Source organism: Conger conger, chromosome 5 (assembly GCF_963514075.1).
Source record: "Conger conger chromosome 5, fConCon1.1, whole genome shotgun sequence".
In the NCBI taxonomy this organism is placed as follows: domain Eukaryota; kingdom Metazoa; phylum Chordata; class Actinopteri; order Anguilliformes; family Congridae; genus Conger; species Conger conger.
This window is the reverse complement of record NC_083764.1, coordinates 25,935,089-25,961,384: the sequence shown is the minus strand read 5'-3', so window position 1 is coordinate 25,961,384 and position 26,296 is coordinate 25,935,089. Positions and strand designations below refer to the sequence as shown.

The window sequence follows — 26,296 nt, the reverse complement described above, 5'->3', positions numbered from 1 at the left end:
ATTGTCAAAGGCTTTTTGACCAGGGGTGCCCAAATCTTTCCATCCGACTGTATATACAGATAGATCCATCGAACATACGGAGACATGATGGCTCAATGGTGTTGCATATTTTTAATAATCCCTCAAAACTATTTACAGAACACGGGAGGCAGTTGCAATAATTATTATTTAGCATACACACATCAGATTAACAACAACATAAAGGGGACACGAAACTGCAATTCCATATAAAACAATTAAATACAATTTACTCTTGTTGATCAAGTTATTGCTGCTGTTACTAGTACTCTATATCATGCCCACTGGGAGCATACAGTACAAAGCAGTTGCATAGAAAGGCACAGTGCTGAGCAACCACAGAGCCTGTGGGAGACACTGCTACAGATTCTCTATAGTAACCAGATAGTCATCCTCCAACCGTCTCTAATGGTTCTGGTCGGTAATAAATTCTGGTGCTACATTTGGTAACACTTCACATTGAGTTGCACATCTGTAGTTAACTTGTAAATAATTCAGTAACAACAGGTTATTTTTGACTCCAAAGTAGGAACAACAACAATTATCAGTATTCTTAATTACACCAGCCAGCCGTGTTACATCTGTACTTAATTAAGTCCATCTGTGCTGCTAAAATTATTCCATATCATGAAGACAGCTTGTGAAACTAACAGGCAAAGTTGTGCATCATGAAGATATGGCCGATGAGTGTAATTAAAATATTAACTCGTAATTATGAATACTGTTAAATGTTGTTCCTTGTTACCTACTTTGGATAATAACCTTGTTACCAAATTTCTTACAATTGAACTATACAGGTACTTGCAACTTACTGTAAAGTATTACCATATATTTCAGTTGAGGGATATTCTTAAAGAAGTATGCCCATGTGCAGAACATGTATTACCAGTCATACTGTCCTTCGTTACTTCCTTTATGAATAATCACGAAGGTTGGTTTATTCTTTGTTACTCAACTGAAATCGCAGAATGTTCATGAATGTTTTAACGTTGCCAGACATTAACTATAACCGTTATCCATTTAAAATATATTTAATTTATGAAGTATAAACCGAATGTCACTGCGACCAGTGATGCCGCTGGTTGCAGTGACGGTTGCCCAAAGGAGTATAAACCAGCCTTTAGATGTCATGCTTCAGTTTGAGACCTTAGAATATGAGGTTCTACCTGACATTTTTGACAGGAATGAGTGTCATAAATGTTGTTAATTTGATAGGATTTTGATCTTGTACATTCAGAGTACTTTTAGGGTGTCATTTCGATCTATGAAGAACCACACTGCATTTCAGTTGTGCTATGTTAGGATGTGAAATCTTTGAAGCTCAATATCTCAAAACTGCTCAGAACGTAGATAGAACATTATAATTCCAAGGTCACAAGTTTCCTGTGAAAAACTATCACCAATGTAGTCAACCATCTGGTTAGTATAACACCACTTGTGGACTCTGCTACATATAAGGCATTTGACTGGCTGCTCCTTTACATCAACAGAATGTCTTCACCATGGATCCTTCACTGGATTACCTAATCTCACAACGATTATTATCCAAACATCAAGATAGCCCTTGTGAGAAAGTAATACATGACAAAATTTTGGATATGGTCACATTTATGTATCCTACACTCAGTAATCACTTTATTCAGTAAACCTGTACACCAGCTTGTTAATTATGTTAAGTATTAGGACACTAATATAATTATGTTTGTTGTTCTTGTTCTCCACTCCAGCACATTGGATTTGAAAACAATGAATATGACTGTCAGCTTTAATTTGTGAGCATCTGTATCCATACCGCATGATTTGTGTAGGAACCCTTTTTATACATATTCTTCCCATTTTGGGGAGCAAAGGTAATGGGAAAAATTCTTAACCTGAAATTAAGTCATCATACTAATATTAACTTTTGTATTTGATGACTGACTGCAGTCTGCAACCCATAGACATCACCAGACACTGGGTATGTTCCCTGGTGATGCTCTGCAGGTACATTCAGTTCTGGGACATATTGCCTTCAGCCTTGTCTTCAGCAAGTAGAATGCCTGTTCAGGTGCATTTGGTCAGTCAAGAACATTCCACATTTTGGCACTGAAAAACTCCTTAGTTACTTTAGCAGTATGTTTGGGGCTATTGTTTTATTTAAAATCTATTGGGCTGGAGTACAGAAAAAAATGGTGTAACTAAACACAATACTTACGCATTTAATTTGTATATATAAATACCCTATATTACAATAGTAATTACACATGTAATATCTGAAAGCACATTGGCATGCAGTACATTTTCATGGGCGGAAAAAATGAACGTATTTTCATTAGGCAGTAGAAAGTGATTAAAAATTATACTCTGTTGAGGCCAAACAAAATAGCAAAGAAAATAATCAAACTAAAAAAAGATGGTGCTGAATTCTATAAATTGCTCAAATGCTACAATTATGCATTTTCAAATAACCCCTGCCCTCCCCCCCCCCCCCCCCCCCCCCAAAAAAAAAGAAGGAATAAATACACTGTCCACCATACGATTTTATCTTATCTACAAAAGGATCATTTGATCATAAGGATATATAGAAAATTATATAGAAAAATATAAAAAATATCAAATGTGAGAAATGTATGTCAACGTGTATAGTGCTGTCAATGTCATAGTGTGCACACTATAAAATATGGTTTATATGGACAATATAGCAATAATTTGCACTATTTTCACATATGCAGTATATTAAGTACAAGCATTTTCTGAAATATGAGAATGACAATATCAGGTCCGTTTTTATATATGCAGTACAGTATACCTGAATGTCATTGACATTAACTACATTTTCACAGGAAATTTGCACAATTCATATTTGTGAATGTTGAATGACGGGTGAAGTAACTCGGGCCAGCACATTAATCTGTACACACATACATACATACACACACACACACACACACACACACACACACACACACAAAAACACACACACAGCAGTGGCTTTCACGGAAAATGAAATCCCACCATGGTTGGGAAAAACCTTCTGAAGCAGTTTTGAAAACTGTGAAACAAAGGTTTTTTTTGTTTCAGTTCTCAGGAAGGGTGGGGTTGAGAGAAGGGGCGGAGGTTGATCAGGAGGGGGTTGAAGAAGAACAGTGTGATTGTGTGGGGGAATTCTATGGGAGGGGAACGTGAAAGGAAAGAGTTCTTCTCGTCTTCACAGTTCCATCTTCAGTTGTGACAGGGAGCTCAAAAACTAGATTCTGCTGTAACAAATTTAGAAAAATAAAATTCTCACTTCTCTAGGGAGATCTTATGTAGACATATGTAGCACCAAATGGAGTGCTGGACAATATTACATAATGTAGCACATTAGTGTGATCGTGGGTTAGGAGGTTCATAATTATTGACAAAGACAATAGACTATGGTTGTTATTGTGCAGCTCAGTGGAGCATCATACACTGCATGTTCTACAGCTGTTCTTTCTCCTTTGTGACATTTGACCTTTCATTGGTTATGAAACTATGAATGCCGATGAACAGTTTTGCATGGTAGACTGGTGATACTATAGATTTGTTGTCAAAATTTTGTATGAGCCCTTTGGCAAAACAAAGTTAAAATAAAAAAAGGAAAAAAAAACAACCACAGGCAGTGGCAATGTAGCACAATGCAGACCTTACATTTTAATTTTAGAATGTCTGACTGTAACAAGGAAACTGGTGGAAAAAACAGTTCAACTGAATGAACAAGAATCTGCTTTCGCTATGGTGTCGGTGTTCAAAGCTCTCATCACTGTGGAGTTGAAACCCTTTGCAACCATGGTAACCATGTATGTGTTGTGTGAAACATAGTGTTGGGGGTAAAGGAAGGCACTGGCAAATTCCTGGCATTTTTTCACCAGCCAAGGGGACAGAGACTTCTATGAGTGTTGATAAAGTCTACTGGAAATGCTGGTCTGACTTTGTCAATATTAAATCCTCGATTTTACCTGGCCCTCTGGCCAATAGAAATAGAATATTCATTCTTCTACCTTTATAACCATGATTAACATGGTTTGAAGAATCTGACAGCCTTGAACCAGTAGGGCAACATGATCTGTTCAAGTATTTAACAAAACAAAACATTTTTTTCCATAATAATATAACATTTTTAAGTTGAGAAATGACTGAATTCAAATGAATTGCATTTAGGTTTACAGTGATAGGAAAACACTACTTTGATGATAAGGAGAACATAAATTATGTTCTTAGTCTCTTAAGGGCCACTGGGTGGCTCATCATGTTAAGGCACTATTGTAGTTTGTGGTTTGGCCCCACTATATATATGGTGTAGAGTCCAGACAATGACAGTGGGGCTGCACCCAGCACCACCCATGGTGATACATAATTATCTCTACCATCATCCAGGGGTGCTGGGGGGGCGGGAAGCATCTTCCTCCAACTCATCTCTGTGCTGGCTTGGGGCTCTTTTCACGACGTGCGATCTCTGATTTCTCCTGCACTTTTACTTGCAAACAGCATGGTAAGAAGCAGCAGCTGACATTACATGCTTCAGAGAAGAACATGTTTGCCTACACTCTCAGAAAATTTGGTTCTTTGGCTTGTCTCCATAGAGAAACCCTTTTTATTGTTTTATGGAAATAATAGGTCTGAAGTGTGAAAGCTCCCAGACAGAGAGCCATTTGCCCAAAAAAATACTCCTTAGGGTTCCTCAATGAACTCATGATTCCTTTTGGAAACATTTTTTTTTCTGAGTGTGCACTCAGAAAAAAAAAACGACATTAGAAATTGGTTACAATATTATTCTAGATTAAGTTAGGATTATGCTTATAGGTGAGCAAAATGATATCAGACCATTTATCAAAGGTATCTAGGGTCGAAAGTACCCAAAATGCACAGGGTTTTTTTGGTATGAAACAGCCTTCATTATCTAACCCCATTTTCACAGCACCTTTTACACATGCTTCAGTTGAGAATCAAAAATACATACAACAGTCAATTTAAAGGCAGTCATCATAAAAAGTGTTAAATATTTAACACGTACAGTAGCACTGTACCACACGCTGTATGTACTGTGCCATTTAACACAGTCCATGGCACTGGCTCAGTGTGGTTCAGTGTGGCACTAAGTGGGAAGTGTGTACTTATTATAGTCTCTGTTACAGTGTTCACCAGGGACCATAGAGAACCTCATCTAATACCTAGCACGTAACTTGGAAGGCATTGATTCTGAAAAGAGCACACTACTGATTATAAACAAGGTTTTCATAAAATACAGTTTGTAATATTCCACAGGTCCATAATGTATATAAAACAGAACTAAGTGTAAAAAAAATGTATGCTGAGACAGTGCTATTTTACTAGGAGAATTTTGGTAATGGTTAATTGAAAATGATGATCAAACAGTATAAATAAGGCCACACATTTTGAGTCAAGTCTTTGGCTTCATGACTGTGAGGTGGGAAGTCGGCTGGGTGGTTGGGAGTTGGTTGGGAAGGAGAGTATGACACTCAAAATGTTGAGTCAACAGTTGCAACAGTCTGTGCTATTGTTTGTGGGTGAATGTATCTATACATGTCTGTGAGTGACTATTTGTGCGTGTACGGTGGAGGGTTCCTCTGCTCAAGCTGTTGGCTCTTAGACTGAGGCCTTGGTGAAAAAAGTCAGACATCTTGAACTCTGGTACAGCAAGATCCATGACTGTACTAGAGAAGGCCAGAATTCTGGGATATGATCCTGGAAGGATTGATGAAGAGAGGAGAACCAGGAGTGCCTCATGGCCCCCTTTTGGGCCTCATACAATTGTGCAGCAGCTCTGACAGGGCACACATCTTTTCCTCTGCTTTTTGGGACTGAATATGGTGAGGATGGCCTCGTCAAACACCGTCTTCAGCCCCTTCTGTGTCAAGGCAGAACATTCCAGGTAGCATTGGGCTCCAATCTGCATCCAGGGCATGTGGACACAGGAAGAAAAATATGGGACTGCTGGGTTAGAAACAGAGCCAGGGAAACAGAGCCACATGTTTGCTGTATCTCACATCACACTGTAATGTACTGCTTTGAATGAATAAAGCAAAAATATATCTTGAAAGCTATAGCCTATCCAAAGCTCTTGGGAAGCGGCTTATTCCAAGACCTTTCAGCTGTATCTATCTCACTTTCTTCATTCATTTCAGTCATCGTTCATTAGCATGTGTTCAAACATTAGCTTGTGTTGTGACAAGCATCACCTCCAGAGTGTTTCTCAAATTCCCAGCTCACCTCTCTGGCCAGCTTGAGCCCCTGTTCATAAGTCAAAGGCTTCTCCTTCATATGGAGGAGGCGAGCCAGCGTCTTTGGGTCATCACGCAAGTCGATCTAGGATACAGCACACAGCTATGAGATCAAACTTATGCTTTAGCATAATTCTGTCTCAACCAGGAGAAAGATTGGACTGTTCTGTACAGTATGACACTGCCCCTTTTAGGTAGGAGCTTTAAACATGCAGCATGAAACTTCTCCTTTAACTTTAACTTATTATATACATATACAATATACATGTTTACTTATTAGAGTAGCGTCATGTGGTGGCTGTGCGAACAGATCTTTTAATTAATGATGAAAATATATATATTTTAAATAAATTAAGATGGGCCGTTCCCCAAACCCACTAGACCCCCCTGCTTCATTAGTTTTGATTTAATATAGTTTGTTGTATTTATGGTTATGATATGTTATCGTCTAAATGTGGTTTTCAAACCGAGACTGCAAATGGGAGAAACTGATGTGCTGACCACTAGATTGAACCATACACTAAACCAGTGGAATAGTGCTCAGAGGCATGTATTTGCCATGAGACTAGGTAGAATGAAAGCCGACAGCATGGTTAAAATGACACTGTAAAATCTCCAGTATTATCCAGTTTGAGGAAGGCATCATAATCAGACATGTAATACACCACGATGGACGAAAACCCTCTCGCAGCAAATGAGCAGAGCCCTACAGTAGATGTACAGTGTCAATCAGCCAGATTGCACCATGGGAGTTTTGACTGCCTGGCTCACCTGGGTGCCGATGAGAATGTAGGGCACGTGGGGCATGCAGGACTTCAGCTCTGGGACCCACTCCTCCTGGACATTATGGTAGGAGGCAGGGTTGACCACAGAGAAACAGATGAGGAAGACGTCAGTGTTGGGGTAGGACAGCGGTCGTAGCTGGTTGTAGTCCTCCTGTGTGAGGGAGGAAATACACGTAGAAAAACAAGGTTCTCCGTGTTAGGAGAGAGTTTCTCCTCCCTGATCACACTGTATGGAAATCTCTAGCAAATTGACTATTCCCTTTTTTATATTTCTTCACATTATCACATTAATTCTTAATAAAAGGAAGGGGGCCTTTAGAAACCTTTAGAGACCTGAAATTGAAAGAAGACAAACACACAAGGCTCTAGTGCTGCTAGCAGCAACCTAATGGTTCATTGTGCTAGCACACAACTGGTATAGATTTATCTACATCCCTCTAACACCAGCTGGTCACAGAACAGCACGAGATGTAGACGTAGTATCCATCTTGTTATGAGCCAATGCTGTTACCTCTATTGTGAAACACTATAAATGCATTGGGTCCTAATTGGTGGCCTGCCTGGAGTATGATTTGGGGGGTAGTCTTAATTTCTATAAAAATGTAGTGCATCTGTGAACCCTTCCTCATGTGTATGCACACACAAATACACTGACCTGCACACAAGGACAAGCACATGCACACACACGCATATTAGCAGGTGAGTGAGAAACCTGGTGATGCACTGAGACTATCAGGCAATGATGATCTTGCATTCCGTAAGCTGTTTATGTTGACCTCCCTCCTCTTACCCCTCAACAACGTACCAATCAGGAAGCCCATCACCTCCACAAGACCTAAATCCTGTGAACATTAGCTTTGTAAGTGCCACCGTACATCTTGTAAGGTCTATGTCCAACACTTTCACTGAGATTAATTGATTGAATACCCCTTTCTTAAGGATTGTTGTCCAAGATGACTCCTGCAGTATAGAATATTAAAAGACCACTGATGGAGGTGGAGTAGTAGGATATCAGCTGATATTTTCATAAAAAATATCAGCCGATTTACACGCCTTTGTTCATTTGTGGCTCTCCCACCAACTTCACGAGAGGCGCAAGCCAGTCTTGTGATATTTGTGATGTTGGAATGCCTGGCGGGGTGGGGGGGGGGTGTGGGGGGTGCTGGCTATGAGGAAAGAGGCCTGAAGTGTGATTGGCTGGATCACTGTGCCAATTATAGGCTGGCTTGGGCTCTACACACAGGTCAGTGCTGCTAACCCAATCTGGGTTAGGCTGGCAAGGCATGATGGGAATGCAGAAAATCCACACTGAGAGCAGCTGTTGAGAAACTATTCAAAAGCTGCAGCTGATGCCTTCCAAACAGTCCAGTCCAGTCATCATGGAGCCATGACAATCAGGGACTTTTTTCTGCACACAGACCTCACACCCACCAGACCTGGGTCAAATATGTAATTGTTTTGGATTCAAATTCTTTTCTACACTTTTCTACTGAGCTTGTCTAGTGTATGGGAACCTATTAACTACTCTCAAAAAGTGCAAACCCCACCCTCTGGTCCTCTTGCTTGGCTCTTATACACCAGGCAAGATCAGTTGAGCACAGAAAAGAATCCAATTGAATCCAAATTGATTATGTATTTGATCCAGGACTGACGCACACTCCATCAACACGCATGATATAACATACCTGTCCAGCCGTGTCATAAAGGCCCAGTAAGTGCTGTGTTCCTGACACCGTCACATTTACTGCAAAAGAAGGGGACAGTACAGGAGATTAATGTTTGCACATTTATGTACACTGTCACACCAAGACATCAGAGCATTTTTTCTGAGGTGCCACCACACCCCCACCCCCCCAGCCCTGGGTCTCCCTGCATTGTTTACATCCAGGATGATAGTCCTGGGATATTCTTAGGCAGAGCAGTGTCAACAGCAGATGGGGGAGCAACCTTTTCTCAAAGCATTGCAGAAAGACTCATACACACAGCTTCCTGTATGGGGTTTGTTGACAGACTGGAGGAAAAAGCACAGACGAGGTTGTTCCTCATCCGTCTCCGGCGGAGCCTAATTAAGGCAGCGAGCACAAGGCTGGGGCTGATGACAAGACGGGAGAGTGCCGGGGAAACACGACAGAACACTTCCCTCCCACATGCAGGAAAAAAACAAACACCACCTGTGGATATTTTCAACATTTCGTACTCCAGAGGGAGCTTCGAATAGATCTGTGGTCGACAATTAGAGTTTGCTTTTCGCATACTGTTTTCACATTTTTCCTGGGAAGACAGGTGTAGTGGTTAAGAAATTAGGCACTGATGGACCATGCATGAAACTATAAAACAAACTAGGCCAGCTTCCAATTCCCCAATGTTGCTTCAGCCACAGTAGGGTAATGACACCAATATGATACCTCCTTCCAAGCGCACCATCTGTGAAGTTATCGCTAACCTATTATTATAGTGATGCTAGTGTGTCCTATCACTGAACATATGTCACAAGGATCTAGATTCTCCTGGAAGAACAAATAAGTAATTGCTTTCGATTCAAATGCTCTTCTCTGCTCATCTGATCTTGCCTGGTGTAATCGAACCAACAAAGCTGACCATAAGGCAGGTTTTCATAGGTTCATAGGAGTAAAGTGTAGAAAAGCAGCTGAATCCAAGATAATTACATAATTGACCCAGGTCTGATGGTTAGGGTATTGGGCTGGTAACCAAAGGTTACAGTTTTGAATCTCAGGTAGGACACTGTTGTTGTATGCTTGAACAAGAGACTTAACCAGACTTTCTTCACTACAGTATATGTACAGCTGTACAAACAGCTACAGAGTAAAACTGGCCAAGTGCTTCAGCCGTTCTGAAAGTATTATAGAAATAAGCCCAGATAAAGTGTTTACCAATCTAATTTAACAATCATTGGTAAAACAAACCACAATCTCTGGGGTTTAAACCTTCATAAAAAAAACCTTTATAAGAAGAGCCTAAGGTATCACAGACTAAAATCATGATGTTTTGTGATCCCTTGAGTCCTGCTGGTTTTTTTTTATATATATCTCTGCTGTTAAGTGTTTTTTTGGGAGGAAGCCAGTTGTCTGAAAGAAGAGAAAAGTAGATGGGGAAGGAGAAACAGATTGAGATTGGAGGAGGGAGAAGGAAAGGGAGAGAGCTAGAAAAGAAGGGGTAGAGCGAGCTGGAAGGAGAGGGAGAGAACAAGGCAGCGTGGGGCAGGGGGGGTTGGGGTGTGAGACGTCTAATTTCACACCTAATGTGCCTCTTGGGCGCCTTCCACCCTGGAGCCACTGGGTAACATGAACATGTCGGCTGCCTCAGGGGTCAAAGGTGAGTGGCCAGAGGTCACGACCAGTGGTTTGAAAGCGGTGGAGCACAAATGCATGGGTGGTCGGTTGTGCAGACGTCCAGCAGAAGTGTGCACGTACCACTGTGGCTGTTGTACACTAACCCAATTAATCCAGACCAGGGCCTTAACCTCTCACTGTTTTAGTGCCTACATTTGGTTGAAAAGTTAAAGGTTTTCTATCCAACTATGACATAGCTTGGCTATATCCAGGTAAACCCTGAGCTATTTTGGGGCTAACCTTGTTAGTTTATTTCAAAACATCTCAACCAAGATTCTGGCTTTTGCTGACTGGGTTGGAATGAAATATGCTGCAAACACCAGGTCTTGCTCAACAGTGCCTAGTACAAGACCAGGGCCCCACCTAGGATTTGAACTCGCAATTGCCTGGCCTGATAGCGTAGCCACACCACAGCATTTCCCTTCCAATGATGTAGGTGGACACATCCTGCAACGCAATGCTTTCCTGCTCATTCTTCCTGAAAAACCCCAGTCTGACTTGCCTCAGAAAATATCCAGTGACAGTACTATAGGGAGGATGATATATATGTCCACTCTATGAAGTCAATAGGAGGTTAATGATGGGGGAGTGGGCAGAGAGCAGTACATCCCATTTAGTGTAAATCCACCAAAATGTTAGTGTCACAGATCATAGACTTTTCTGTTTGATAATTGAAGGTTCAGAGTGACAGCACACTAACACAATATTTGTTTTCATATAAGATGAACATTTAGGCATATAGCATAGGGCTTTCAGTTGTCACAAATGCATTGTTCCTTTTGTCCGGAAAAAAATAAAATTATTTTGCTGAATTCAACAAAAAAGGTATTACAGTGATTAATCATGTAATTTCCCATGTCAAGTAAGTCTAAACCACATTCTCCACTAAGTGTTCGAAAGCAGAGCAATCTCCCTTTGATTCAGATGGGAGATTGTTATTAATATTTGACACCTAAGTTTCAATAAAGCCCAATCCATATACACTCAGTGAGAAATGTATTAGACTTATTTTCTAGACTTATTAAGTGTTCTGCTGCTGTAGTCTATCCACTTAGAGGTTTCACGCCTTGTGTGTTCTGAGATGCTTTTCTGCATACCACTGTTGTAATGCATGGTTATTTGCATTACTGTCACCTTCCTGTCATCTTCGACCAGTCTGGCCCTTCTCCTCTGACCTCTCTCATTAACAATGTGTTTTTGGCCGCAGAACTGCTGCTCACTGGATGTTTTTCGCATCATTCTCTGCAACTCTAGAGACTGTTGTGCGTGAAAGCAGTTTCTGAAATACTGAAACCACCCTGTCTGGCACCCAAAATCATTCCACGGTCAAAGTCACTTCCCCATTCTGACATTTGGTCTGAAAAACACCTGAACCTCTAACCACGTCTGCATGCTTTTATGCATTTAGTTGCTGCCATACGATTGGCTGATTCAATATTTGCATTAATAAGCTGGTGTACAGGTCTACTTATAGTGTATATACATTTGTTTCACAGTATTTTTTACAGATTTTTGTTTAGCCATTAAATTACAGGACCAGGACATAGTTTCCCCATGTGTCCTTTGGGCATTGTAATGTCAAAGTTACAATTGGTAATTTTCTAATGGTCAAGAGAGGGACAGCAGCAACATACACCCTCAAACCACAACACTGTTTATCCCTCCACACCATTGACTGTGGCAATCAGAACCAATCCAACCAATATCAACCAATGAGCTCGAATTGTTGTAACAGTTATACAGTGTTTTGGTACAGAGTGTCATCCCTCAACTGTATATTTTGAAACCCAAATTTAAGGATTATAAACACAGGCAGAGGGTGAGTCAACTTGTCAGTGAACCTTTTTCAATGGTCTTGTAACAACAACATTTTAACACAAAAATCTTACCTATTGTAAAAATGTTGTCATGTTTTGTACTTAGTTGCCTATCCTTTGCATGCAATGACTGCTTGCCATTGCCATTATCAGGTGCTGAGTATCTTCACTGGTGATGCTCACTAGGCCTGTAATGAAGCCATGTTCAGTTCCTACTTGTTTTGGGGACTAGTTTTCTGTTCAGCATATGGAACGCATGTTCAATTGGATGCATGTGTGTATGTGTGTGTTTGTGTGTATGTCTATGTATGTGTTTATGTGTGTGAGTGTGGGTGTGTGTGTGTTAGCCAATTAGACATAAAGGTTTTGCTCCTTATTGATATTTTTAAGCTTGCCATGTACTTCCCAACTACATTAACCCTGTCAAGCGATGCAAATAATCCAAATGCACACTATAACAAACTGCCTTAAGAAAGAAGTTAATAAGGACAAAATTAAGAATTAGTACTTGTGAGATCACATCAGGATTAGTTTATTCAATAATGTGCAAGAGCCTTCAGCAAATCATTTTCATAAATAAGGGGACAAAATTGGCTATATTATTTATTTACTTCAAGACAAAAAGCTTTACATCCCCAGGTTTTACAAGACTGCAGCAAGATCTAAGCAAATCTCAGTCATAAATCCTGTCTGTAGTCTGAGTCTGTCCTGTCTGTAGAGAGAATTGCCTTGGTTTACTGCTTGTTTATTACTCCTTGGTTTTGTGAGACTTCCCTGTAGAAGCTCTCCGTAAGCTAGAGGCCCACTACAAGCATGCAGTGCTGTTAGTGAGACTTCCCCTGTAGAAGTTATCTGTGAGCTAGAGCCCTGCTACAGGCGTACCATGCTGTTAGTGAGACTTCCCCTGTAGATGTTCTCTGTGAGCCAGGGCTCAACTACTGATATACTGAGCAATCAGCAGGCCTTTGATGATTTCCACTGTAGCAAGTATACATTTACTGCTCTGTGAGTCAGAATGAACTGCAGTCAAACACTTATAGATCCTGTGAGAGAGAGCAAGAGAGAAAGATGAGAAAGAAAGAGATGGGCTTTGCTGTAAGACAAAGTTGCATGTTGCTGATACAGTGATTGATGAAGTTTAATTTCTAGTAGGTTTGAACCATGCATACTATACCAGTGATGAAGCTAGTTATCCAGAGTAATGTCTACTCCTAAAATTATTATCATGGACTACTTAAATTATTCAGTGCCAAGTTCACTCGCCGAGAGGCTTTTCCAGGATATCTTAACACACACACACATACAAATGCACAACCAGGCTTGCCAAGTTGTTGTTTTTTTCTAATTTCAAACCAAGAAAAATCTCACAAATGTTATGATGAAATATGAGTGGTTGGCGCTGCAGATATACAACATTATATATAACCTTCATATGCGACGGAAACTGTTGTGACAGTTTACTCCACCATGTAGGCACTTAACTCCAAATGGAATGCATTGCATTCACAAGCACTGCGTGAGGTGCCACCCATACACACCACAAATAGCTTCCAAGTTACAACTAAAGCATACAGGCACTTGAAGAGGGAGCTGCTTTCATAATCTCATTCATACATAATGTTTTGAATACACTGTATGTATTACTCACATAAAACAAACAAAGCTTTTTATACTGGCTTTAAAGCTTTAGAATTTAAAATGAATGTACACATTACATAATTTAATATTAATATTTTACAGTTGTTTATACATAGGATACTTGAAAATAATATACCCCATTATAAATCTTTACTATAATAAGTACACTTTAGCAATTGAGTTGCTAAATGAAAGAGTTTTATTGTTTCAATAAAACTAGGATGATGCCTACACCTCAACCGCAGTCTCTCCGAAGTAACAGGGCCCATGGCCACTGAGGCCAGATTACAATGGTGCATTTTCCACACATTTAATCCCACACATTCCCCTGCGATCAAGGGGGCACTTTTTAATCACCCCCTCCCTTTGTGCCCGACTGGCTGTGGGATAAATAACACTTTTGAGATTTAATACTAATAGCGCAAGGCTGACCGCGGCCTTATTTTCAGGCCGGGAGAATGGGAGCTTTGTGCTCGGGTCGAGGGGATGCTGTAGCCCCGTGCCATAGTTCTGTCATTATGCTACGATGCAGCACCATAGTTCTGGGCTATGTAAATGGAAATGATTGACCGCCAGCGTTTTTTGGTTAACAGTGCCTGCCATAGTGTCTGGGCGAGGAGGTTCAGTTGGACTTTATCTGCAGCCCACAGCAAGAGCTGCACAATCGACACTGTCGAAAATGTCTTGCCCAGAAGTTCTCTTACGTGTGTGAGCAGGCGCTCAGAAACAAGAAGATCTCTGAACACTATTGAACACTAGTATTGTTGAAGGATTTTAAAACGGCTGTGGTCATCCATGATGAATCGGTTATTGGATGACCGTAAAATCGACACTTAAAATAGCGATCTCAAACTGAAATCCTGAGGGGCTGCAGTGTCGGCTGGTTTTAGACGTGTTCCTACACTTCTTGTTCTTGTTCTTCATTTAAGACACTGATTGGCTAAAGTGTGCACACCTTGTTTCCAATGCCTAATCAGCAGAGACTGTGGCCCTCCACAGACTGGAGTTTGAGACCCCTGCTCAATCACAGATCACAGTAAAACATTTCATATAGGGCCACAATAACATTCCTTGGCTGTCATTCATGCATGCGCTTATCAAGAAATGTAGTTAAACTGTCAGATGGTGTAAATGTTATGGCTAATTAAATATAGTAATTAAAGCCAGAAGTTACCATGAAAACCAGAAACATGTATGGTCCTGGTTGTCTACCTCTGCTCAAGTCCCTTTCCCAAACTTTGAAATTAACCTATGGACAAATTAAGCATGTAACAGTGTCTAATAGACAAGCACCTTCCCTTTTGCTGTACCACTTCAATGTCTATGGCTATCCTGTGGTCACTCAGCAGTCACTCAGAGGTCAGAATGGGGGCCTGAGACTGTACCAGGACACATCCATGGTGGAATACAAAAGAAGATTAGGTAGGGCCAAACTGCTGTTCTTTGAAAATGAATGTTTGCTAGCAGGTACAGGGCTGCCAATTTTTGACTACTATAAAATACTCTGCTCAAAAAAATTAAAGGAACACTTAAGGGGCACATCAGATCTTGATGAACGATTTATTCAAGTTGAAAATCTTGACTGATGTAGATCGTATAATTTGTTGAGAACGAAATGAGGTAACAACGGTCAAAGAAAACCCAAATCATCAACCCATTGAGGGCTGGATTCAAAATCACACCAAAAATCAAAGTAAAACATTTAAATCACAGGCTGATCCAACTTGTGTGAATTTTATCACGGCAACTCATAATGTGACTGAGTAGTGTGTATGGCCCCCGCGTGCCTGTACGCACTCCCGACAACATCTGGGCATGCTCCTGTTGAGTCGCTGGATGGTGTCCTGGGGGATCTCCTCCCAGACCTGGATCAGGGCATCAGTGAGCTCCTGGACAGTCTGTGGCGGTACTTGGTGGCGTTGGATGCACCAATACATAACGTCCCATAGGTGCTCAATTGGATTTAGGTCAGGGGAACGTGAGGGCCAGTCAATGGCATTAATGCCTTCCTCATCCAGGAACTGCCTACGTACTCAGGCTATATGAGGCCGGGCATTGTCCTGCACCAGGAGAAGCCCAGGGCCTACGGCACCAGCGTCTGAGAGGTCTGACAATCGGTCTGAGGAATTCATCCCGGTACCTAACAGCAGTCAGGGTACCTTTGGCTATGACATGGAGGTCTGTGTGACCCTCCAAGGATATGCCTTCCCAGACTATCACTGACCCACCACCTAACCGGTCATGCTGGATGATGTCACAGGCAGCATAACATTCACCACGGCGTCTCCAGACTCTTTCACACCTGTCACATGTGCTCAGTGTGAACCTGCTCTCATCTGAGAAGAGAACAGGGCGCCAATGGTGGCCAATTCTGGTGGTCTCTCGTGAATGGCAATCGAGTTGCACGATGCTGGGCTGTGAGAACTGGTCCCACTAGAGGCCGTCATGCCACCCTTATGGAGTTCATTTTGTAGGGCTCTGGCAGTGCTCCTCCTGTTCCTTCTTGCACAAAAGAGCAGATACTGGTCCTGCTGCTGGGTTGATGCCCTTCTACTGCCCTGTCCAGCTCTCCTTGTGTAACGGCCGGTCTCCTGGTATCTCCGCCATGCTCTTGAGACTGTGCTGGGAGACACAGCAAACCTTCTTGCGACCGCACGTATGGACGTGCCATCCTGGAGGAGCTGGACTACCCGTACAACCTGATTGGGCTGCAGGTACCACCTCATGCTACCAGTAGTGACAAGGACACTAGCAGAACACACAACTAGAGAAGAATCAGTCAGGAAGGATAAGGAGAGAATAATTATCTGTGGCTACCACATACAAAACCATGACCTTTTAGGGGATTGTCTTGCTTTTGCATCTCCATTGCACCTGTTGTCACTTTCATTTGCACCAAAGCAGGTGAAATTGATTCACAATCACTTGTGCTTCCTAAATGGACAGATTGATATATTGAAGTTTAACTGACTTGGTGTTACACTGTGATGATTAAGTGTTCCCTTAATTGTTTTGAGCACTGTATGATATTCAAATATTGCTAGACAAATGAGCAACAGATAAGCAACATCGTCAGAAACGAGACCGTAACATTAACTTGCCATATGCTCAACGATGCAACGATGACTGACATAGGCTATTAAACTGCTCTTCTGAACTCTTTTGAACACATTACATTACATCTTCACAGTCACTCCTGTTCTCAATATGGTCCTCAGTGCTACTGGCTGACTAATGACTGTGCCAGTGATGTGATTTTTTTGTGTTTGTTTTGTGGGGTGAGGGGTAGTGGTGGTGATGCTGGATTTCGCATGGCAGCATACACCCACCACATTGTACAACATCTCTATTCAAACAGGCTCGAACAGTGAGCAGCTGCACAGCTCAGCAAAATATGTGGTTTTGGATTACAGCAGAAAATCCTTTGTACCTTTTCAGACATCAACAGTGTCACTGGTGTTGTGGCACAATTCCATATCCACAAAACGATAAGACCCACAGAACTTGTTCTGATACAGTTCTGTGATAATACCAAAGCCTCTCTTATCAGGCCTAGACCCAATTCTAATGACATGATAGTGAAGAGGGAATACAGTTTAAAGTTTTAATGTTTGCTAGCAGGTACAGGGTTGTCAATTTTTGACTTCTATAAAATGTGATATTCAAATATTGCTAGAACAATTAGCGACAGATAAGCAACATTATCAGAAAGAAGAGCAAAATAAAATGGTTACTATCTGAACCCTTTTCGGCACAATCATGGTCTCTTCTGAAAGGTTTTTGTTGTAAACCTCACTTCATGTGCTGCTATGAGTGCATTGTGACAGAGCTTCAGAGTTGCCATCGGTTTTGAGATGAATCTGTCTTCATGTTCATGATCTAATCTCATTACACTGGGTAAAGCAGCTGCTGGACTCTCCAGCTACATATGCTCAAGTTAACTTTTCTTGCTGGAGCACATCTCATAAACACTAGAGTGTGGGCTTCACTCCTTGTCATTACAAACCTGCTACTTTACCGCATAGTCCCTGGGCTGTAGTTCCATGCACACACACAACCCCTACTGTTTTCCCTCTAATTAAGAAAGACAACAAAAACTATACAATTAAAATTGTATCATTTAGGATGCTAAAATCATTGCCTGCTGTTTTATTCCCCCCAAAAAAACATTGTATGTTCCATTACCAAACCTATGCCCTAGTTTTTTCAGTCTCTCTCTCTCTCTCTCTCTCTCTCTTGCATGAAAAGAACATAAATGCTTTTTAGGCGTTATCCAGTATGACTGATTTTGTGCATTAGGCGTTATCCAGTATGACTAGTTTAGCAATATAATGTACCGGTGAGTAAAAAGGGTAAGTAAAAAACATTTCAACAGAGACTAAGCTTTTACCACAACTTGGGGGTCCTTCCGAAGCTTCTGTTTTATGCTACTTCCTGTTTAGTGACTTATTGTAGGGGAAAATTCACAGAACGAAAGATCTCCCTCCTAAAAGCATGATAACCAATCACAAGTCAAAATCAGTCTCCGCCTTAGTGAGCAGGCTGGTTCCTCCAAAACTCTCGACGATGTGTGCTAAAAGTTTATCAATATATCTGTATTAAAGTATGATATGTACCCTGTATAGTTTCAAACTGATTAACTGCTAAATTGTGCTAGGATTACACAGTGAGCCCAGCCAGCTGGCAGGGGGGGGCCGTCTTGAACTGTGTAGACCAAACTGTCAAGGACACGGGCAGAGCAAGATATGACTATGCAGCTGATTTCTCCGGGACTCTCAATGTTTTATGCCAGAAGTGTATCTATTTGACCTTGAACATTAATTATAGCTGAGCTTATGAAAACGCAAGAAACCACAGTGAAAACTGTTGAAATGAGAGCAAAGAATGCTACGTACATTTATTCCCTTAGAAGAGAATAATTAATCAAATGTTTAGTATGTCTGTATATTAGAAAAGTATATTAGAAGTGAATATTAATGAAATGTTTAGTTTGTCTGTATATTTTCAATGATTACTGCTGCTTAGTTTGTCTTATAAAAGCTAAAGATGCAGAGTGACGTGTATGGATGACGTGTTAGAGGGAGGGCATCCAGAACTTTATGAGGTCTGGTAGTTTGCCAAGAGCAGGTGCGGGGTGAAGTGAGGACACGTAGTTGGCAGAATGCCCTGAACTTTGTACAGAGTTGGCAGAGCATAAGGACCGTTGGCAATTTGCCACAATGACGTTGTGGGAGGAGCGTTGGGAGGAGTTACGATAAGAAAAGTGTGGGTGATTTGCCAGAATGAGGTTTGAGGAGGAGTTGTAGGTGGAGTAACTGTGTATAAAATGGGTGTACAAATGCCAGTCGGGGTTCAGTTCTGGAGAGCTGATCCGGCTTTATGCACGTGTGCTAATAAAGTCTGATTTTCCTGAAGATCTTGCTGCCTGGTGTCGTCTTTTCCCTCGCGAAGATGTTTTTCGACAAATTGAAGATTTGGACTCTGTCGTTTCCTTGACACGACATTTGGGGGCTCGTCCGGGATACGAAAGAGAAAGAGAAGCTCCCGGCGACTGGAGACCAGGGTGGAGAGTACTTTTTGATAGGCTGCAGCAGCAGCTTATCAGGGAATGAAAGTATTCAAGGACTCTGATCTCCTCTCCCGGATGCCGGAGGCAACATTCTCTCGTATAACTAACCCGGCAACTAAATTAAGGGGAAAAACGTAGCAAACTTTTCAGGAAACGTGCGCGAGGTGAACTGTGAGTAAACGGTGTGGGAATTTATTAATTGTGTTGGAAAATGTTTTTTTAGCAGAACTTGTATTAAGTCTAAAAAGTATATTGATACTGCGGACTGAAGTTATATTGTTGCTGCTAACGATTTTAAGTTATGTGATAAGAGGTGCCAGAGACTTGGAAGGAAAGAAACCCAAAAAGGGGATCCTGCAAGCTATATCTAGGTAGTTACCTCAAGGTGTGATGTAAGAGAAAAATTGCTGTGATGTAAGAGAAAATACTGTTACGCTGTGCTGATGCTTCGAAGGCTTGTGCGAATATAATGTTGTATTGAGGCAACAAAGGTAAAAATAACGCTGTGCTGAGGCTTAGAATGCTTGTGCGTGTGCGGATATAACGTTGTATTGAGACAACAGAGGTAAAAATCGTTATTTATGTATGTGTAAGATAAGAAACGCAAAGAGTGAATATAAGTATTAACGGGAGAAAATACAGGCTCTGGCGGAAAAATAAAGATAAAATATATAATAATATAGATAATAATAGGGAAAATAAAGGTTAAAGACATAATTATATAGATAATAATAGGCGGAAAAAATATAAATAAATAGATAATAATATAAAAGTATTACGGGCAGTATATGAAGATGAAAAAGGGAAAGAAAACTGCGATTGAGATAATAGCGGGGGTGTATCTTAAATGTATACAGGAGATAGAAACTATCTTCGATAAGTGGAAACAAAAAAAGAACTAAGAAAATGGTGGCAAAATGGCCGTTTGATAAGAAAAATATGCGGAGGAGAAGGAGAGCGTAATGGCGGCGGGTAGAAACTGAAGCGAAGAGGCGACTCCGCCTCCATATGACGTGTGGCCTTGGGAAGGAGGAGTGTGGAGAAGGGGGGTCAAAACAGGTGCAGAGGGACTTAGCTGGGTGATACAGAACTATAATTTTTTTAAAATAAAACAAGAACAACACAGAAACCCATACGGTTTCGCGATAAGGAGGAACTCCCCAAAATAGTAGGGCCATTATTAATTAGGGCTGCTGTACCTCGATACATTCCCTGGTCCACTCAGGGCATGCAACATGTAATAACAAATCTCCCTGAGTTACAGAGTGGAGTGAGCCACTGGTTCAGGGTGCTGGAGAAGGAGATGAGCGGCTGAATCTTGGCTGTCGGGGGCCTGAAGGCTCTCCTGGGGAAGGTTGTGGGGATGGAAACAATGCTGGACATATTCGAGCAGGCTGGCGTTGTCAGAGCCCAGATGCAAACCTACAGCAGTGGACAGTGGGCCATTTGACAATGTACGTGCTGCGCAGGTGGAGGCTGATAACCGAAAGGGACGCACAAACAGATCCCATAATGCCATAAAGCCTTACGGGAGGGGATGTCACCAGGAGTGGGGTGCCGCCTCGATGAGGTGGTGGGACTGAACACCTTGACACACAGGGAGTTTGTGGATCATGTGGCGTACGCTGTAGAGACAGCGAGAAGAGGAAAAAAGCTGGAAGATCAAGCTAAAGACATTCAAAGAAAACTACTGTGCAGCTGAAGGAGCTGGAAGCCAAAGAACAAAAGCACCCCCCACACCTGAACCATGGAGCAGCCCAATGGCGCCCCGGCCAGCGGTGGTCTACAACTTCTCCGGCATCCCTCACCCAGTGGCCATGCAAGGTAATATACAAGGGGGGAACTACAAATGGGTAGGAACCAAGTCAAGGGAGGGCCAGGGAATGGTGGGCAAGCCAATCAGGGGAAAGGGCAGCAGAATCAGCGCAATTTTGATGATGCTGGTAGGGGTAGTATTTATGATAGCTGGTATTTATCTGATTCTAATTGGAGTAGATAATCAAAGTAAAAATAAAAGTAAACTTGGTGAACTTAGACAGAGTAGTAACACATAGAACCAGACGCCTTCCTAAAGGTTCTTTGTCTCTTTTTATTTTCTTGCTCATGTGAGCTTGTGGGTGAGGGACGTTGTCCCCGGTATTTGTATTTTGGTTTGTGTTTTTTCCTGAGCTGCGTCTCATGGTTCTTTATTTCCGTGCCTAGTGTTTTTTCTGGGTTGTATGTTGTTATTTTGGTTTTGGTTTTTTAGGGTCACTTTATTCCAGCTTACAGCTGGGAGTGCCAGAAGCACCAACAGTGCCCCAGTGGACCCAGTACGAGAATTGCAAGCCGGCTCACCAGTGGAGGGACGTGCAGACCACATCCACTGGTTGGAAGATCAAGCCAGCTCACCAGTGGAGGGATGTGCAGACCACATCCACTGGTTGGATCCAGGAGCCCACCTGTTACATGGACTATGGCAATTCCTCGTGCTACAAATCAACATGTTAACAAAATTAAAAGAAGTGTGTGATAATTTTAATAGTTGAGTCACTTAGGATAATACATACAGCTGTGATACGGCTATGGCCAGTCAAATTACGCGGGATGCCCTTGTGCAGAGAGTGTTGGAGGAACCATGGAAACGCTGTTATATTGAGTCTGAGGCAATTGGATGCTGCTATAGCAGCAGGGGATGTGCAGGAACCCAACTTAGTATGGTGCATTGGCCAAGGGAGATATTCGGGGCCATAGGTTTTGACCCCGAAAGGGGGGAATGTAGGGGAAAATTCACAGAACGAAAGATCTCCCTCCTAAAAGCATGATAACCAATCACAAGTCAAAATCAGACTCCGCCTTAGTGAGCAGGCTGGTTCCTCCAAAACTCTCGACGATGTGTGCTAAAAGTTTATCAATATATCTGTATTAAAGTATGATATGTACCCTGTATAGTTTCAAACTGATTAACTGCTAAATTGTGCTAGGATTACACAGTGAGCCCAGCCAGCTGGCAGGGGGGGGCCGTCTTGAACTGTGTAGACCAAACTGTCAAGGACACGGGCAGAGCAAGATATGACTATGCAGCTGATTTCTCCGGGACTCTCAATGTTTTATGCCAGAAGTGTATCTATTTGACCTTGAACATTAATTATAGCTGAGCTTATGAAAACGCAAGAAACCACAGTGAAAACTGTTGAAATGAGAGCAAAGAATGCTACGTACATTTATTCCCTTAGAAGAGAATAATTAATCAAATGTTTAGTATGTCTGTATATTAGAAAAGTATATTAGAAGTGAATATTAATGAAATGTTTAGTTTGTCTGTATATTTTCAATGATTACTGCTGCTTAGTTTGTCTTATAAAAGCTAAAGATGCAGAGTGACGTGTATGGATGACGTGTTAGAGGGAGGGCATCCAGAACTTTATGAGGTCTGGTAGTTTGCCAAGAGCAGGTGCGGGGTGAAGTGAGGACACGTAGTTGGCAGAATGCCCTGAACTTTGTACAGAGTTGGCAGAGCATAAGGACCGTTGGCAATTTGCCACAATGACGTTGTGGGAGGAGCGTTGGGAGGAGTTACGATAAGAAAAGTGTGGGTGATTTGCCAGAATGAGGTTTGAGGAGGAGTTGTAGGTGGAGTAACTGTGTATAAAATGGGTGTACAAATGCCAGTCGGGGTTCAGTTCTGGAGAGCTGATCCGGCTTTATGCACGTGTGCTAATAAAGTCTGATTTTCCTGAAGATCTTGCTGCCTGGTGTCGTCTTTTCCCTCGCGAAGATGTTTTTCGACAAATTGAAGATTTGGACTCTGTCGTTTCCTAGACACGACATTATCAGCAGTAAATGTTCTAAAGATTTAGAAAATCTTTATCCAGGGTGACATTGGTTAAAATTCCAGTGCTGAACCTGATGAACATGTTGATAGAAAGACGCATAATTATGCTCAAGTGGGAGATGTAAGTTTTGATTTTATTTGAAACTATTTTTGTAGCATTTTTGCATGTTATCCCGTCTGCAAAATGTAATGTATTTTCTATTAAAAAATTCTTATGTTTATATCATAAATGTGTTTCACATTCACATCAAAATAGACGTCACCTTATTGACATGCATGCAATATGTTGTGCAACATTGTTGCATTTTTAAAGTGTTTAGATCAGACATTATATAAGTAGGCATTTTCCCTGAGTAATTACACTGAAGCCACATAAGTACATTGTGCGTAATTGTGTTGTGTAACTCCAATGCACTTAAACACTGTTCAATAACTTGTGCAATTTAGAGAAGCTTAGGGAACAAGAACTACAGACATAGTTATCCATTATTTGTTGCATCAGTATAGCTACAGTCATCTGTTCAGTTACCTTGTGAATCAAAGCAAAATGCAACATGCAGAACACCAAAGTTTTGTGTAAAAATATGAAAATCATCATATTTTGTCAGTTTCTATACATCATATTTTATTTATACATGATTATTATTTATTAATGACCCAGCCATTAGACAAAACTTCAGCAACGTCCTAGCTGAAGAACTCCCCGTGCCCCCTCCTACCACTACCACCTCTTAAAAGGTCTCCTCTTGTTTTTAGGATATTGTTGTTTATTTGTCCCATGAGTGTTGGAAATATGCTGACCATAAGGGCTTTTATGTTATTTTTCAGCACTGGATGTTATATACAATTTATACTACTTAAGGCAACAACCTTCTTATGCTGCTTTATTTAAGAATTATCGCAAAATTCACCATGACCTTTTTTTAATCACATCATCATGTATTTTCCTGTGAAGCCATTTCCTTAAAGTAAAAATTCTGTACTAAGCTCAATGGGGATATTGAGTCAGAGATGTTTTTTATTCTGACCTCTGAACTCTTCCAAAGTAACACAAACATTTGACTTGAGATGACCATAATGTGAAATAATAAATAATCACGATACAGAATTGTTCTAGTTGAGTAACTGCCCATTCCAAACTGATAGGCTAAGCCCCGACCTAGCCCAAGTCACTGTCATCACAACTTTTCCATATAAATTAGTCCACCTGGAAGACAGCTTGACACCAGGAAGCTGTCATTTCATATTTCCTCGGACAGGCATTCACAACTACAATTAATCAGCATCAAGAATGACGCTACTCTACTGCAATTAATCAGCATCTGCTGATTAATTGCCCGCAAAAGATACCGTGGATAACTCACAAGCCACACATAGCCAGCAAATACAGTTCAGAGCAGATGCTGGTAGGCAGGGAGTTCCCTTGGTAAACACCCCATGAAAGTTTACAATGAGCATACACCAACAGACCAGTTGTGTGAAATATTTATGACAGCATACTGTAACATCACTGCTAAAATCAGAAGAAAAGATTTATATACATTTCATTTGGAATGAACCCCACCTAAACAAACCTGTGCACTGCATGTTTGTGAACATGAGCTGCAGGCTTTAGGAGAGGAGTATGCAACCTGAACCCTATATATCTGACAACGTTATTCCATTCATAAGAAACAACTGCTCTCACTTTAAAATGCTCCCATTTTATTTTTGTAACACAGACGCATGATGTCAAGCTTGTAGGAAAGAAGAGTCAACAGATTCCATACACAAATCCAATGCGGGGGAACAATTTAAGAAGTCCCTATGTGCTTAAAACCATCATTTTCTTTCATTAATGAAGTAATGAAGGCACAAGCCAAGACCAGACAATCTTATGTCACTAGAGATAAATAGGTGGAAAAGTATGCAGATGTTACAAGACTGAAAATCTAAAACAGGGATTACAACTGGATGGCAGCCAGGGATCGGTAACAGGGAAGACAGGGAAGATATAGGGAGGTGGGGTTACAGAGGGTGGCAGATGCCTGTGACATGAGAATATTATCATTACAATTCATCCAATATAGCTGTAGAATTATTGGCACCCTAGAGAAATATGCAAAAAAAGTGTTGTAAAATAAAAATAATACAGTTATTGACATTAACTGACATTAGCTTTATTTTCCAACATGTGTAAAAGCAGTGCATTATATTAATGATTCAATGGAATCAACCAGTCTTACATAAAAAAAAAAAAAAAGAATTCTTCAAAAACCATTAAGGATTTGAATGGCCCAATCCGACGTGCTCGGGATAGGCGCAATTCCTTACCACCAATCAGAGGTTACACTTGCATTTGTAGACATATTTGAATATATGCAAATGTAACAGTATAAACACTCCAAAACACCATTGCTCTTTGGAACATTTTCCTGATTGTAATAAACTTTCCTGTTTTCTAATGACGAACATCGGATCTGCTTCTTCCTGTGACAACGGTCATCTTACTGGTTCCTGGTAAAACTTTGTTTTACTAACAAATTGGCGCTGCGAGCAGGGTGGATCCGTTTTCCAGACCTTCGTTGTTTTCCTGACCAACAAGTGAGTAAACGTGTTTACTGCCATTGGCTTGGCGATTGGACGGCAAAACTGCGGAAATCTGGAACGCTCCACTCAGTGGTACGTTAACCTATATATTGACCGGTGTAGAAGCGATCATTTGTTTGTGCTGAGAAAAAACTGTCCTTTTTGTGTAACGTTTGTGGTAACGTTACGTTACTGTTTGTGATAAACTCACCAGTGCTGACGACGTGGTACCAGTGCTGCTGAGTGTGAGAGGCTTGTGTATTAAAAGCCTATTGTGACTGGGTGTTTGTGAGTCACCCCTGCCTGTGGAATGTGAATCCACGCCAAAAAGGCTAAAATCTGTAAGTGGTTGCGTGGCCGTGGTACACGAGTGTGTCGCCCACAGCACAGAAGTGCCTAATTATTATCACTACTGGGTATTAGGTCGAAGATACCTAAGAAGCGCATACAGTGTCTTTGTTTGTTCGTCTACGGGAGAGTCAGTGTGTGACGCCC

The 26,296-nt window shown here is 41.3% G+C and overlaps 1 protein-coding gene across 1 annotated transcript in view; it reads right to left on the bottom strand.

Moving 5' to 3' along the window:
- Window positions 1-2,520: 2,520 nt before the first annotated feature.
- Window positions 2,521-26,296, bottom strand: part of rhoj (ras homolog family member J) — a 36,818-nt gene continuing 13,042 nt past the window's right edge. Inside the window, exons 2-5 of the mRNA XM_061241264.1 lie at window positions 8,731-8,789; window positions 7,032-7,196; window positions 6,250-6,345; window positions 2,521-5,929 (exon numbers count right to left, since the gene is read on the bottom strand). Coding sequence (XP_061097248.1) covers window positions 5,783-5,929; window positions 6,250-6,345; window positions 7,032-7,196; window positions 8,731-8,789 — 467 coding nt within the window. The 3' untranslated portion in view covers window positions 2,521-5,782. The remainder of the gene's footprint in view (window positions 5,930-6,249; window positions 6,346-7,031; window positions 7,197-8,730; window positions 8,790-26,296) is intronic.